At 41.3% G+C, this 17,447-nt stretch overlaps 1 protein-coding gene across 6 annotated transcripts in view; it reads right to left on the bottom strand.

Moving 5' to 3' along the window:
* Positions 1–17,447, bottom strand: part of ppm1ba (protein phosphatase, Mg2+/Mn2+ dependent, 1Ba) — a 126,190-nt gene that overhangs the window by 32,984 nt on the left and 75,759 nt on the right. For all 6 annotated transcript variants that reach the window (XM_055639620.1, XM_055639623.1, XM_055639622.1 and 3 more), the window contains exons 3-4: positions 10,684–10,801; positions 1,342–1,453 (exon numbers count right to left, since the gene is read on the bottom strand). In XM_055639620.1, coding sequence (XP_055495595.1) covers positions 1,342–1,453; positions 10,684–10,801 — 230 coding nt within the window. The remainder of the gene's footprint in view (positions 1–1,341; positions 1,454–10,683; positions 10,802–17,447) is intronic.

Below are 17,447 nucleotides of genomic sequence, written 5' to 3'. Positions count from 1 at the left end.
CTGAAGGTACTGGCTCACTTATCTTCATTGATGAAACAACTGTTGATAGTAGTAGCATAATGAATTCTGAAGTGTATAAACACATCCTATACGCCCACGTTCAAACAAATGCCTCAAAACCCATTGGCCGGCGGTTCATTCTACAGCAAGACAATGATCCCAAACATGCTGCTAAAGCAACAAAGGAGTTTTTCAAAGCTGAAAAAAGATTAATTCTTGAGTGGCCAAGTCAATCACCTGATCTGAATCCAATTGAGCATGCCTTGTGTATGCGGAAGAGAAAACAGAAGGGGACTTGCAAAACAAGCATTAAGCTCAAGATGGCTGCAATACAGGCGTGGCAGAGCATCACCAGAGAAGACACCCAGCAACTGGTGATGTCCACGAATCGCAGACTTCAAGCAGTCATTACATGCAAAGGATATGCAACAAAATACTAAACATGACTACTTTCATTTACATGACATTGCGGTGTCCCATACATTACGGTGCCCTGAAATGGGGGGGACTATGTATAAACACTCTTGTAATTTCTACATGGAGAAACCAAAATGTATAAAAATGGCCTTTATTAAAATCTAACAATGTGCACTTTAACCACGTGATTTTTTTTCTATTACAAATCTCAAATTCTGGAGTACAGAGGCAAATAAATAAATGATGGGCCGTTGTCCCAAACATTATGGAGGGCACTGTATGCATCATTACAGGTCCTTTGGCACTATCCCTGTATCCGAGGAGGAGTGAAGACCTTGGCCAGCAGAAACGATTTCTCACTTTATCCCAATTGGAAAAACATACATCTCATTTCCTCATCACTTCCAATATCCAAAGTAACTCCTTGCTCTATTTTATCCCATTGTTAAGCTTTGACTCCAATGTATTTAAGGACATTATTATTCTGTAATATGATTGGAAAGATAATTATTTGAAAAAAAAGATGAATAAAACTCATGTAAGAAGAGATTTGTTCGCCATAAGTAGATGTATTTCTCATTATTTAACCATTTCCAGTTCAGTTTATTTTATTGTCACATGTACCGAAGTACAGTGAAAAGCTTTTTGTTGCATACTAACCAGTCAGCAGAAAGACAAAACATGATTATAATTAATTAATTTACAGTGTATAGATACATAAGGGAATAACTTTAGTGCAAGGTAATGCCAGCAAAGTCCGGTCAAGGATAGTCCGAGGGACATCAAAGAGGTAGGTAGTAGTAGTTCAGCATTGCTCTGGTTGTGCTAGGATGAGTCCGTTGATTTAGGCAGTCAAATAACAATCATATCTAAGGTACAAAGTTGATGACCGTCATTATAGATGAAAAATATTTTCATACTCACTTGCTTGCAAGTCCTCCTCCTGGTGGAAGATTAGGGATATTCTCCATTGAGAGGGTGCGCATCACGTGAACCAAATCAGGCATCCCTTCTTCACTGGGTTTCAACATAATCTCTAGTTTGGTAATGAAAAAAAAATTTAACTACAGGTGTTTTTGAGCTACAAATTTACGAGTGTTTTATGGAGCCATTAAGTAAATTAAAAAACAGTTTATAAACGCCACACTCGATCTCCCACAATATTATTAAAGTTAAAAAAAATTGAGGTACATTAGTTTCTATTTTCTCTCTCTTCACTCTTAGTAATAGGCGTTTCTTATTGGTCTGAAGTGCTTTTGATGGCCATTAATTAAAATACTGTAATGGTATGGTTATCATATTGAGCGTTTTCTGTGTATTTTCCAACTTAGGGACAAATTCTACTTAAGGACACCTGCAAAAATGGAACCCATTCGTTATCCAGGCACATGATTAGAAAGGTCTGTACAAGATTTGTTTTGTATGACCTATGAATGCAAAAATCGTACCAGATGTATACTTCCACTATAGATTCATCAAAACAATTGGAAAATAACTAACAATTGCGAGGCTCAACCACATCTACAATTGGGTCAGTATATAAGTAATATATTTTTTAATAAAGTCGTGTAGGGCGGGGGGGAGAGGAGGTGTTTGAGATCACATCTGCTCAAAAAAAAACGACGCTCTAACGGTAACATTTTTACATATTCTGGTAGATTTATCCTGTGGACTCCGAAATCGTCTTACCTAAAAAATTCATTCTTTATTTCTCGAGTTATTAATCAAAATGTTCAAGAATCTGAAATAACTTTGAAAATAAAACCGAGCAGCTTTGGCTGATGACGTCACAATAGGTCTGCGTGCTGCCCTCGCTCGGGTCCAGGCCCGCCCGCAGCCTTGCTCGGGCCTGGCGCCTGGTGGGGAGGCTGCAGCTGCAGGCTGAGCCCGGCTCGACACCCACCCGCCGCCTCGTTTGGGATCCTCGGGACGACGGACGCCCGCCTTGCGGCCTCGCTCGGGTCCGCCGCCCGACGTCTGGCGGGGGGGCTGCTGCTCTATGACCTGGGGAGCTGCTGCTCTACGACCTGGGTAGGTGCTGCCTCTATCCCCTCCGCCCTCCCCCCCTCTCTGCCCTCCTCCTCTCTACCCCCCCCTCCCTCTCTACCCCACCCCTCCCTCTCTGCCCTCCCCCATTTGTGTGGGGCGTGGTTAGCGTGACACCGAAGCCCGACCATTTGAGAGACTGGCAGTATGGATTTGTCGCTGCCGAGGGGCTGCAGGCATCTTCTCCCATGTGGGAACTTGGTCTGTGGCTGCATTTCCAATTTGCAAACTGTTGACATTACCAACAGTTCACAGGAACGGTACCCTGCCCTAGAAGGCCAACCATGCCTTCCCAATAAATGGAGCTGGAGTAGATGCATCAGCTGTGATGGGCCCAGGCAGAGGGGTATGTAGCAAAATATATCTGGCACTACAATTCATTCACTCAGAATGCACTTGGACTCATTGGCAGTGATGGTGAGAGGCCAAGATCCTTGAATGTGGATTCACTGATTAGCGGTCAGTGCAAATTGGCTCTTAATGCCCACGATATACTTCATTTATGATTTGTAGTACTGTATTTGCTGATCTATTCTTTGAATTTTTTTGATTATCAACTAAAAACTAGTTCATTTTCAGAAGATTTTTAATACAACCATTGAAACTCACATTGAAACTCATTGAACTGGTAAAATGTGTGCCGCCCACTTAATGGTCAAATACATTTTCAAATATTTTCTATCTTTCGCACCCTGCCTCCTGAATTCCAAAAGGTGCAGTCTCACAAATCGTGCATGAATCAACAAGATCAGACTGCACTTATTCTGAAGAACAGATGCCTCCAATTATTTAAGGAAGCAATTAACCCCACCCGTTGGAATATATATAAAAATTAACAACTCCCAATACCAGGAATAATTTTGTCCTATATTTTTTTTATTTAATTCTTCGATTTCCTCAATACTCACAATTTATCTTTACAATGCAGCTTAGCTTTAATATTGCCCAATAGGAGAAAAATATTAATAAAATTCACATTGATTGTTCTGTATTTTGATGCACCGATTTCCTTTTGTAAGCTTCAAATTATATCAAAGAGACAGGTGGGATTGAAAAAGTAAACCAGTTTGTGAACTAATTAAGTGTCAAACACAAACTTTTTGCAAAATATTACTGGACAATTCAAGCATCTGTTTTCCCAGAAATTCATCATGTTTCCCCTAAACAAAGTAGGGGGATCGAGAACCAGATGATGCAAGTTTAAGGAGAAGGTAAAAATTTAACAGGAACCTGAGGGAAAGTATTTTCCACACAAAGGGCTGTGGGTACATGGAATGAATTGCCAGAGGATAAAGTTGAAGCAGGTTACTATATCAACATTTGGACAGGTACATAGATAGGAAAGATTTAAAGACATATGGAGTAAACGTGGGCAGGTGGGACTAGTGTAGATACGGCATCTTGGGTGGCATGGGCAAGCTGGGCCAAAGGGTCTGTTTCTCTGACTATGATCTACTTTGGATTCTTCGTTAGATGTGGATATGCTTTGCGAGGCAGGGCTAGCATTTAATGAGCTTTCTGAATAGCTCTGAGGTGGTGAACTTTGAACTTCTGCAGTAAAAATGATCCCAGAGCATTGATGAGTCAGGAGTTTCAGAATGTTGACCAAGTTACAATGAAGGAATGGGGATGCATTTTCAAGTCAGTAATGCCAGTGTCTTGAAAGGTAACTGTGAGTATCTGATGCTTTCATCTTTCAAGCTATTTATGACAACAGGTTTGGAAGTTGGCATCAAAGAGCATTGGCGAGTTGTAGCAGAAGATTTTGTAAATACTAAGCAAGCACATTCCTTTATCCAGGATGATCTTGAGCTTCTTGAGCATTGTCGCAACTAACTCATGCAGGCAACTTGAGAAAAGAAATTGTAACTTGTTCCGTGTAAATGTAAAAGCTCCAGGAAGTCAGAAGTCGAGTCCCTTCCTGCAGAATATCCAGCTTCTGAGTTGTTTGTATAACCAATGAATGTACTCAACTGATAGGGTTACATCTCTAGTCTAACATGACACTAAAATGTTGATAGCCGGGCAGAAAATAATGCCATTGAAGGTTTGCACAAAGTTGTAGCTAAACCCTCTTAAACATAAGTGTTTGGCATGACGTGACTTGCAGTTCAAAATCCATGCCTAAACATTGTCAGGATTTGAACATTGAGCAATTGTTAAGAACATTCATTACCTGTGACTAAATGACAAAAGTTAGTTGCGATGTGGCATCATAGAAGAAGCTGAAGATGGTTGACCTAAAGGAACAATTGTGATGATGCCAAGATAATTATTCTCCAGTGATCAGGACCATTTTGCTTTCAGTATGATGAGATATGTAACGAGTTTTCCACTGTATCCCATCGGTGTCAAATTTACTAAGGTTCCTTAAAACTAACATCTGATTAAATGCTTTTTAGAAACATAGAAACATAGAAAATAGGTGAAGGAGGAGACCACTCGGCCAGCACCGCCATTCATTGTGATCATGGCTGATCGTCCCCAATCAATAACCCGTGCCTGCCTTCTTCCCATACCCCTTGATTCCACTAGCCCCTAGAGCTCTATCTAACTCTCTCTTAAATCAATCCAGTGACTTGGCCTCCACAGGCCTCTGTGGCAGGGAATTCCACAAATGGGTGAAAAAGTTTTTTCTCACCTCAGTCTTAAATGGCTTCCCCTTTATTCTAAGACTGAGGCCCCTGGTTCAGGCCTCGCCCAACATTGGGAACATTTTTCCTGCATCTAGCTTGTCCAGTCCTTTTATAAGTTTCTATAAGATCCCCCTCATCCTTCTAAACTCCAGTGAATACAAGCCTAGATTTTTCAATCTTTCCTCATATGACAGTCCTGCCATCCCAGGGATCAAACTATGCTGCACTGCCTCAATCACAAGGGTGTCCTTCCTCAAATTAGCAGACCAAAACTGTACACAATACTCCAGATGTGGTCTGAGCAGAGCCCTATACAACTGCAGAAGAACTTCACTACTCCTGTACTGAAATCCTCTTGTTATGAAGGCCAACATTCCATTAGCTTTCTTCACTGCCTGATGTACCTGCGCGCCAACTTTCAGTGACCGGTGTACAAGGGCACCCAGGTCTCGCTGTACCTCCCCCTTACCTAACCTAACTTTGGACAGCAATTAAAATTACTTTCATCTCACCGAGGAATACTTTAATAATGTTGTGGCCTGATCTAGAAACAAGAATTCAAATTCCACCAAAGCATTGGAGCAGTTAAGTTCAGTTAATAAAATAAATTCTTGAGTGAAACTATTTCAATTAAGTAAAAACAAAATTTCCTCAGTAGCAGAACATGCCGATTTATGATGACTGGCAAAGAGACAACATTAAGGAAACATGGAAAAGTAAAAGTCTTCAGATGCTGGAAATCAAATTATAACAGTAAATACTCGATGTATTTCTGATAGTTCTGGTGAAAGGCTAGTGACTATGGAGAATAACCCCTGTTTTCAGCAGATGCTGTCTGGCATACAAACAATTCCTTATATTTTCTGTTTTATTTCAATGAGGAACCATATTTTTGTTCATGTAATGAATTGAATTACATTTATTAGACATCTGTAAAACCAATGGCAAAACATTCATATGAAAAATTCAACAATGAACGAGATGATGAAAGATAAACTAGAAAATGATGGCAAAATTCGGAATGGCACTAAAATGTAATAGCTTTACCTACTGGCTTACCTTTGCGATATATCGTTCATAATATCCCAATAAATTTTGTATGATCCAGATGTGGATGGATTTTAACCGATTTATTTTTTTACACAAATGTACTCATGATGAACAGAAGAAAAAAAATCGAGAGAGCCATGCAACTAACATAAATTTGATCAGATTTCAGACTGCACTGAGGTGCAGCATTTAACAATATACCATGCCTCCTATAAACAAAATGCTGGAGTAACTCAGCGGCAGAGGCAGCATCTGTGGATGAAAAGGACAGGTGACGTTTTGGGTCTTTGGAAGAGTCCCCACCCAAAATATTGCCTCTAAAGATACTGCTAAGTAAGTAAGTTTATTGGACAAGTATTCACATACAAGGAATTTGCCTTGGTGCTCCGCCCACAAGTAACAACATGACATAGTGATAGTTACGAATGACTCAGAAAACATTAAACATTAATAATAATAAGACATTAATGATAAAACACCATTGTTCAAGCATGTGAACCAACAAAATACCAGATCAAAGGGAGGCTACAGATTTTTGGCTGTTGAGTAGAGCAACTACTCGTGGATAAAAACTGTTTTTATGTCTGGCTGTGGCAGCTTTGACAATCTGTTGCCTTCCAGAGGGAAGTAATTCAAAGAGTTTGTGGCCAGGGTGAGAGGGGTCAGAGAGGGGTACAGCTAGTTGTACGTGCCCCCCTGGGCAAGAGTGACCATAAATATGGTTGAGTTCTTCATTAGGATAGAGAGTGACATTGTTAATTCAGAAACAATGGTTCTGAACTTAAAGAAAGGTAACTTTGAGGGTATGAGACATGAATTGGCCAAGATTGACTGGCAATTAATTCTAAAAGGGTTGACGGTGGATATGCAATGGAAGACATTTAAAGACTGCATGGATGAATTACAAAAATTGTTCATCCCAGTTTGGCAAAAGAATAAATCAGGGAAGGTAGTGCATCCGTGGATAACAAGGGAAATCAGGGATAGTATCAAAGCGAAGGATGATACGTACAAATTAGCCAGAAAAAGCAGCATACCAGAGGACTGGGAGAAATTCAGAGACCAGCAGAGGAGGACAAAGGGCTTAATTAGGAAAGGAAAAATAGATTATGAAAGAAAACTGGCAGGGAACATAAAAACTGACTGCAAAAGTTTTTATAGATATGTGAAAAGAAAGAGATTAGTTAAAACAAATGTAGGTCCCTTGCAGTCAGAAACAGGTGAGTTGATCATGGGGAACAAGGATATGGCGGACCAGTTGAATAACTACTTTGGTTCCGTCTTCACTAAGGAAGACATAAATAATCTGCCGGAAATAGCAGGGGACCGGGTCAAAGGAGTTGGAGAATTGAGTGAAATCCAGGTTAGTCGGGAAGTGGTGTTGGGTAAATTGAATGGATTAAAGGCCGATAAATCCCCAGGGCCAGATAGGCTGCATCCCAGAGTACTTAAGGAAGTCGCTCCAGAAATAGTGGATGCATTAGTACTAATCTTTCAAAACTCTTTAGATTCTGGAGTAGTTCCTGAGGATTGGCGGGTAGCAAATGTAACCCCACTTTTTAAGAAGGGAGGGAGAGAGGAAACGGGGTATTACAGACCAGTTAGTCCAACATCGGTAGTGGGGAAACTGCTAGAGTCAGTTATTAAAGATGGGATAGCAACACATTTGGAAAGTGGTGAAATCATTGGACAAAGTCAGCATGGATTTACGAAAGGTAAATCATGTCTGACGAATCTGATAGAATTTTTCGAGGATGTAACTAGTAGCGTGGATAGGGGAGAACCAGTGGATGTGGTGTATTTGGACTTCCAGAAGGCTTTCGACAAGGTCCCACATAAGAGATTAGTATACAAACTTAAAGCACACGGCATTGGGGGTTCAGTATTGATGTGGATAGAGAACTGGCTGGCAAACAGGAAGCAAAGAGTAGGAGTAAACGGGTCCTTTTCACAATGGCGGGCAGTGACTAGTGGGGTACCGCAAGGCTCAGTGCTGGGACCCCAGCTACTTACAATATATATTAATGATCTGGATGAGGGAATTGAAGGCAATATCTCCAAGTTTGCGGATGACACTAAGCTGGGGGGCAGTGTTAGCTGTGAGGAGGATGCTAGGAGACTGCAAGGTGACTTCGATAGGCTGGGTGGGTGGGCAAATGTTTGGCAGATGCAGTATAATGTGGATAAATGTGAGGTTATCCATTTTGGTGGCAAAAACAGGAAAGCAGACTATCTAAATGGTGGCCGATTAGGAAAAGGGGAGATGCAGCGAGACCTGGGTGTCATGGTACACCAGTCATTGAAAGTAGGCATGCAGGTGCAGCAGGCAGTGAAGAAAGCAAATGGGATGTTAGCTTTCATAGCAAAAGGATTTGAGTATAGGAGCAGGAAGGTTCTACTGCAGTTGTACAGGGTCTTGGTGAGACCACACCTGGAGTATTGCGTACAGTTTTGGTCTCCAAATCTGAGGAAGGACATTATTGCCATAGAGGGAGTGCAGAGAAGGTTCACAAGAGTGATTCCTGGGATGTCAGGACTGTCTTATGAAGAAAGACTGGATAGACTTGGTTTATACTCTATAGAATTTACGAGATTGAGAGGGGATCTTATAGAAACTTACAAAATTCTTAAGGGTTAGATGTGTATCAATGGAGGGAAGGTTGCAGCCAATAATCTTCTCTGCTGAATGGACGATTCGCTGCAGCCTCCAGGTGTCGTGCTTGGTGGCTGAGCCAAACCAGACAATGATGGAGTAGGTGAGAACAGACTCTACGATGGCCGTGTAGAATTGGACCATCATTGCCTGTGGCAGATTGTGCTTCCTCAGCTGCTGCAAGAAATACATCTTCTGATGTGCCTTTTTGACTGTGGATTCAATGGTAGCCCCCCCCACTTAAGGTCCTTGGAGATGATGGTTCCCAGGAACTTAAAAGACTCCACAGATGTGACTGTGGTGTTGTTGATGGTGAGTGGGGTGAGGGGAGGGGGAGCTCTCCTAAAGTCTACAATCAATTCCACTGTCTTAAGAGCATTGAGCACCAGGTTGTTGCGATGGCACCAGGATACCAGCTGTGTCACTTCCTGTCTGTAGGCAAATTCCTCCCCATCCTGGATCAGTCCAATCAGGGTCGTGTCGTCCGCAAACTTGAGAAGCTTGACAGAGGTGTCTGTGGAGGTGCAGTCGTTTGTATACAGAGAGTAGAGGAGAGGAGAGTGTACACAGCCTTGCGGTGCTCCTATGCTGAGCGTTTGCGGGTCCGGGATGTGCTTTCCCAGCCTCACATGCTGCTTCCTGTCTGTCAGGAAGTTGGTGATCCACTAACAGAGGGGTTCAGGCACAGTCAACAAGTTTGGAGTGTAGTAGCTCTGGCACAATAGACCTGCTGAGTTACTCCAGATCTTTGCTCCTTGCTCAAGATTCCAGCATCTGCACTTCCTTGCGTCTCTATGCTTATTATATACCTCTATTTCATTAGCCTCCCTAACTTATCAGATTGTGTTGAAAACTTGGTCCAGTAATCTTAGCTTTGCAGGAAAGTGCCTCATTTCTGGAATTTAATGGAGAATAATTGCTGCTTGAATTCAGCACCCAATGTTCTAACTTGTGCCTGCTAGCAGTGGTTGATAGTTTTCTGCACTACTTGATAATTTGAGTTCAAAATCTCAGCCGAGCAAATCAGTGTATTGCATTGTTAGAGATAAACTGTTCTCTCAAAGAAACACAAACAGCTTAGCAGTGGCTGGTGAGAACATCTTGAGTGTAACTTTGTAAACATTCTTTGAAATACAGCCAATTTGATAACATGCGTTATCTAGGAAGTTGCAATCTATTGAGAATCTAGATACCATATTTTATTAAACAGTCTGCCTTCAGAATGCACATTCTTGGGAACATCTTTGTGGCCTGAGCAAAGGAGAATGAAATACCTACAAAGGGAAAATTCTAGATCACATATCATCCTTAAGGGCGTTACATTAAGATGACTGTTATTGAAAGTGTTTTTAGATGAATCCACATTGATCAGTTCTAACTTGGTGAATGTCCTTTCCAGTTTAGTGAACATGGTTGTTCTCAATACAAACATGACATCACCATTTCCTGCAAGCATTTCATACCTACACAAGCATCTTCAACTAAACTGCTTTAGTACAAGAGTTTACTCAAGTCTTGGTGGTGAATCGAATAAGGTAAAGTACTCAGCACATGAGTTTTGAAAAGATTTTTTAAAAAGGAATAACATGCATAGATGATCAATAACATTTGGAAAAGTATTCGGAAAAGCACCCACAGTCCGACAGATAAAAGAGAAAACCATGACGAACAGAAACAAATGTATTGTCCACTTTTATCCTACACATTATGCTGAAAATACAGACAAAAGGAAAAAGGTTTCTTAAATGTTTCCTAGATCCGGAATGTTTCATTCTAAGGGGAACTAAGTGCTAAATAAATACTTTAATGAATACTTGGTGATCAATTCATCCATTTAAAAAAATCTTATTAATGGAAACAGTTAAGCCAAACATATCCCACCTTCAACACGAGACTCCAGGTATTTATTCAGTTCAGCATCTTTTCTCACCGCCTCTTCTGACACCTTGGGAGCATTAGGGAAGCAGACCAGCACAATGCTCATATTGTCTCTACTACCCTACAAAAACAAATTAAATAATACACATTGAGAACGACTGTAAGAATATAATTCTTGAGGATTAAAAGACAGACCAGTCAGATTCATAGAACTGGCTAAGTTAAGCAATGCACAACGTCCAAGTTAATTATTCAAATAACCAGTTGCTTTTTAGGCACATTTGAATACACTTGTTAAATTTAGAGCTATTAGAAAATAAACAATTCTTTACATTTCTTGATAGGTCACAGACCATTTATTTATATCACACGGAATTACTCGCAACATCGTACGGCTAGTTAATGTCCTTGTATTAATTTAAAAAAGGGTATACCTGTGCCACAAGGTAGATGTGTTTTGAAATCTATATTTGCCACAAGTTTCTAACTTAAGCCTGACATTCAATTTGAGCATAATGATATTTTTCGTCTTTGTTTTTTTTCTACCATGTTAACATAAAGCAATTTTAAATTGGGATTGAACCAAAATATACATCCCATTGAGAAATAAAAATAACTAAAAATGATCAATAATTAAACAAGGATAACACAAAATCCGAAGATAAACCAAACAAAGCTTGTAGCAATGGGTCATAAGAATGGGAAAGATCTAGACATCTGCAAAAGATGACTAAAAATTAGTAAAAATATTATGAGAATAAAAAAGCCAGAAATATATCAAAACAGACAGAGCTTCTCCTAGTTTGTTTTTTTAAAAGGAAGCAAACATATAAAAGCCGATCCATAAAGAATGAGAATGGATATTAGGAACCAAGAAAATGGCAAAGACTTGAAGTACATATTTTGCACCTGTCTTCTTGGTAGTTTTAATGAAAAACACCCCACCAAGAGAAAATCAGAAATAAAAAGTGAAGAAACTAGGTAAACTCATGGGACTAAAGACTAAAGTCCCCAGGAGACAGAACAGGTTTCAAATACTTGAATGTGGAGCAAAAAATAAATATGCCTGGTGGAACTCAACAGATGACGCAGCATCTTTGAAGGCAAAGGGATAGTCGACATTTCGGATCAAGGTCCTGCATCAGGACCAAAATGTTCGTCGACATACCTATCGCTTTGCCGCCACAGATGCTGTCTGATCTGCTCAGTTGCTCCACCTGACCTCCAGACTTAAAAGCCTGCATCACATAATCTAAAAAGTGAAAATCAAAAGTATACTGACGCTGAATATCTGAAAAGAAAACATAAAATGATGGAAACATTCAGAAAGTCAGGCAGCACTGTGAAAATAGAAAAGATTCAACATTTCAAGTTGAAGGTTCATCATCAGAACTGGAAAAGGAAAAAAAAGGTTTTAAGTTGCAGAGAAGGTGGAGGAGGAGGAGGATGAATAAGACAAAGGAAATGGCTTGGATCAGGTGAGAGTAAGGTAGCTAAGGGAATAAATTGTACAGGTTCTCAAGCCAATAGATCAATGAAATTAAATTAAAAAGAGATAGGAAACTAAACGGTATAAAAACATGGTTAGCAGGTCAGGCTTTGCTGATGGGGAAAAAGTAAACCAGACCTAATATTAACTGGAGAATAACTTACAGCAGAAATGGCCAGTTCTGATACAGACAGAGAGTTACCCGATAATTTTCTGAGTCGGCAAAGCTGCAACATGCTCAGATAGAAAATGAGGTGAGGTGTTGTTCCTCAAGCTTACTTTGGGCCTTGTTATACATGCTTAGCAAAATAGTATTCTAATCTGCCTCTCTTTTCGCTGATGAAGAGGCATCCACATTAAATTCAGTATTCTAGACTGGGAGTGTGGGTAAATGATTGCTTCACTTGCAGGCCAGTTTGTGACACAGGACAGTAGAAATGGAAGATGTTAAAGGACAGGTCTAGCATCAAAACGTCCATTAAGTTTTGATAAAGGGATTACTTTAGGAAGATCATGAAGCAAGTTGAATTTTAGATGAATAATAACAGGTGATTGTGTTAAAAATGTACTCATCCCTTAAAATAAATAATTAGTAATAAGTTAAAGGATGTGAATTTTCAGAACACCATCACAGAGTTACAGAACCATTCATTAGATCGTAGGCTGAATGGCCTATTCCTGCTTGCATTCTATAACTACTGACACATAATATAACCCAGACTCCATTAAACATCTCAACACTTGGTGGGTGTGCAGCAGCATATTTAAAACATTATTAAAGTTAGAACTTCAATTGAGTAACAAGTCATCAGCTTCAGTTGAAAATAAAAATTAGATGATTTAAAAAGAAAAATGGTTGGTATAACATGATGCCAGAAAAATTGCCCTGGCTGCATACAACCAAATGAGAGTTTAGTACATGTAACAATTAGTAACAACCCTCAACCCCAGAATCTAAAATATCGGCTGAACTAAAATACTTGCAGTGAAAATCTGTGATACTGTACTCTTGATGAGGAAATAACACTTGGAAGTGAGTCTATACCAGAGCTCTAACTGCACATGCAATTCTCTTGTCCAAACTCCTTGTGAAGAAATGTTCCTGTGGGAATGCAAAACGTACTCAAAATAAATCTAACAAAGGCTTCTTCCTTGAAAGTCATTGTCACATCCATTCACATCCCCTCGAGATCGGAATCAGCTAATATCTGTTCGATGAATACACTTGAGATGTGTTGATTAATGATATAAATTGATCTGTTAATGACCTGTTCAAATTTCCCTTTGAATTTTCTGGAGGTTTTCATATCACCTGTACCTCCTACTGTTCTTGCTTTCATTTTCAACTTTCACTGAATAAAGTCACACAATGCTGGAAATGTTATCTCCAAAACATGTATTCGGTGGTCATAAATTCACAACTGCCTGTACAATATTAAGACTTGTACATTCAGACACACCACATAATGGAAATCTTAAGGCAGTTCCCCTTTTCTGTCTTTTTCTCAGACGGTAGAATCATCAGAATGAGGCCAATGCCCGATGAGAAGTGAGCAGTTTAATATTCCTTGATTACCACAATATATGATGGGGGATTTTTCAATCAAGGAAATTATACTTTAGAAAGTTGTCCATTCAATTCTATCCATGAGATATTGTGCAAAAAAATTTGAGGATCAGATGGAGAACATCAATTAAAGTTGGTTAAACATGAAATTATTGCAGGATTAAATTGGAAACTCATGGAGTGAGTGGTTTTGTTCCAAAATATGCCCAACAGAAATGCATGTAACAGAGAAAATAAAGAATATGTATCATAGCCAATGAGCTGTCCTGGAATTTTTGACCATTGGAGAGGAATATTAATGTTAGTTTCTCCTAAAGTAGCCAAAGGAATGTTTACTTTGTGTTCTTGATGTGCCTAGTGAGGCTGAGGTAGTTCATGGTACCCATAATTTATGTTGATAGTGTTGTCTCGGCTTAATATCAGGGCTCGAAATTAGCAGTTACCCGGGTGCCAATAACCGCACAAAGTGCCGCCGGGCAATCTAAACGCAGTCATTTTGCCCGGCTTGGCACTGCAGATACTGGTTTATACCGAAGATAGACACAAAAAACTGGAATAACTCAGCGGGTCAGGCAGCATCTCTGGAGAAAAGGAACGTGACGTTTCGTGTCAGCGACGGCTGTCGTGTGGGACAAAGATATCAGGTGCGGGGTGACGAAGGGTCGCAGCGAATGACGTGCCCCGCACAGCAGCAGCAGCAGCGGCCACGACAGCGGCTCCACCTCCTCCTCCCACACCCCGCCTGCCCTGATAGCGGCCACTGCTTGCAAATCCGCTAACGGCGATAACCGCTTTCAAAACAAACCCCCTCGCACGCCGAGGCCGGGAGGAGGGAGGGAGGGGGAGGCCTCCTTCTGCCGTCTGAAGCAGCTGCACCAAAGATCCTATAGCTCTATGATCTTTGAGCTGCACCGCTCGGCCCCGCACCTTCCAGTTGGCTGGCAGAGGGGAGGTGGTGGCGAGGAGATCCTAACCGCCTCCCCCTTTGGCGGTGGCACTTGGCGGTGGACAGCGACGGTCAAGGCATCGGGACGATATTGTCCGTAGAGCGCTGACCTCGACCTCCCTCCATCCCTCTCCCTCCCTCCCCTCTCCACCCCTCTTATCCGGAGACCCCTCCTCACCATCCCGCACTGATCCCCATTCCCGCCTCTATTCAGTCCTCACTGACATCCTCTGTGCTCCCCTTCCCATCTACACCCCCCCCAATCTATTCATCCTGCGCTGATCACTCTATCCCCCTCGCATTGATTCTCCTGCCACTCCCCCATCCATCCTACACTGGTCCCACAATTCATCCTCTACTGACCCCCCTTCCCATTCATCCTGCATTGCCCCCACCCTCTATTCATCATGCACTGCTCCCCCATCCATCCTATACTGTTACCCCCCATTCACCCTGTACTGATCCTCTTATTCATCCTGCACTGATCCCCTCATTCATCCTGTACTGATCCCCCAATTCATCCTGTACTGATCCCCCACTCATCTTTTACTGACCCCCCCCCCCCCCCCATTCATCCTGTACTGATCCCCCCATTCAAGAAGAATGGGGGGGGACAGTCTGAAGAAGGGTCTCAACCCAAAAAGTTGCCTATTTCCTTCACTCCATAGATGCTGCCTCATCCGCTGAGTTTCTCCAGCATTTTTGTGTACCCCCATTCATCCTGTACTGATCCCCCCCATTCAACACCACTGACATCCCCCATGCTCTCCCCTCACAATTTTACATACTCCAACCAACAGGTACTAATTCAACCGCCTCAATCCAACCATTCCGCACCGATTGATTTCTCAACTATCCACTGGTTCACACACACTGATTCCCACACCCCCCCCCCCCCCCACCCCTCCATGACCCTATTGTGCTGGAAATGTCTTCAGAGCGAACATTGACTATGTTCGCTCTGAACACCATAATGATGGATTAATTAAATTGTGAACACGTGAAACATTAAAACCACAGTGTTCAATTGCCACTGCTACCGTTGACACGTTATTACAGAATTCAATTTAGCGGCAAATCAATGCTCTTAATATGGAGTATCAGTACTGTAGTTATTTAATGAGCAACATTCACAACTATACGTTGGATTTATCCAGGTTTTACTTGTACAGTCGGTCATACACATCACAAATTTGGTCAGGAGATATTTCAGTTGGAATTTTAATGTTAATTCTGAAGTGGGAATGATGGAATTCTAAATTATTTTTTTAAATCTGGTGCGTACAAATTGGGTATCTTCATTATTGTTCACACCACGTACATCTAATTTGAATGTCCGGTAATGTGACGTTTTGACATCTTTAAACATATTACCAAAAGAACATTTGCTGCAGTTATGTCCTTTGGCCATCTCTTGTCAGTTAGTGTAATGTTTAACCTGTCAGATGGGTATAGTCGGTTTTATCAGCTATTATCATAAAATGCCTTTAGAAATTTCCATGCAACCTGTATATTTTGTTATGGATAAATTATGTGGGAAGCGAGTGTTTTTGTGCCAATAGCAATAACGACCCATGCTAAGGCCATGTCATGGTAATTTTCGGTCCTTCACAGAAAACATGCTTGCATCAATCTGTAGTGTGCATGGTTAATCATATATGTTACCATGGTTCAGGATTTATTGACACAGGTTGATCATAAGCTGGATAATCCTACCACATTTTTGTTTGGAAGTGGTAGGAACTAATAGAAATTGTATTCATTGCAATGTGTAAAAAGAGTTGAAATACTGTATTATAATTTTACTGCATGTCATTGTGGTATATATCATGTCTTGATTGGTGAATATGTTCAGTTTGTGATTTTATTTGAAGCAGAAATAACATGTGAATGCTTCATTAAGCATAATTCCCACTGGTAACTACGCACTTCGTCCAAGCACATTATCGCACGTCTTGCAAACAGTCCTAAATGACCACCTAAACTGTCATTTGGCAACCTAAAAAGCTGCCTAGGTTGCCCGGCTGGCAACAGGAAGAAAAGTTAAGTGAGAGCCCTGAATATACCGTCTAATCATATACTTCCCTGTTGGAATTATCAATCTTAATTTAAGGATAAAGCATATTTTTAAATTCCAGATGATATTGGTTGCATCTTTCTAGTAAAACTTTCTAGTAAAACTCCACCATAAATGACAAACAACTACACTGGAACATATGTACACAGGCTGACATAGCAGGTTTCTCGGGATGCCTTGAACATACAGGTGCACAACCTTTTATCCGAAGATCCAAATAACGAAAACCTCCGAATAGCGGACATTTTTTCAGTCCTTGAAGAAAGGTCCTTGAAAACGTTCACCGAGGGCGGCCCGCAGAGGTGACAGCGGAACCTCCGGTCGTACCTCGAAGAAAGGGGAACTAAATCCCCATTCATAAAAGAGAAGGTGAGGGTATATTGCGAGGAGGGTTAATAATTGACAATATGCTGCTGTCTGCCCGCTGAGTTAAAAAGTTCCCACGGACGACTCACGATACACAGCGTGGGAACTTTTTAACTCAGCGGGCAGGGAGCAGCAAATTGTCGCTCCCTTCAGTTTCACCCCACCTACACCCCTCTGCTTCCCGGCCATGTGTGTGACCCTTTCCCTCCCCTCTCCAGCTCCCCGCCCATTGCACCGGCGCGGGGGCTTTGCACTGTCTTCACGTCGGCGATGCCAGCATACAATGCCAGTCACCGGAGACGTCAGGACCAATGAGACACCG

This window comes from Leucoraja erinacea, chromosome 8 (genome assembly GCF_028641065.1).
Source record: "Leucoraja erinacea ecotype New England chromosome 8, Leri_hhj_1, whole genome shotgun sequence".
NCBI lineage: Eukaryota > Metazoa > Chordata > Chondrichthyes > Rajiformes > Rajidae > Leucoraja > Leucoraja erinaceus.
Note: the sequence above shows the minus strand (reverse complement) of the source record. Positions and strands in the feature narration are given on the sequence as shown.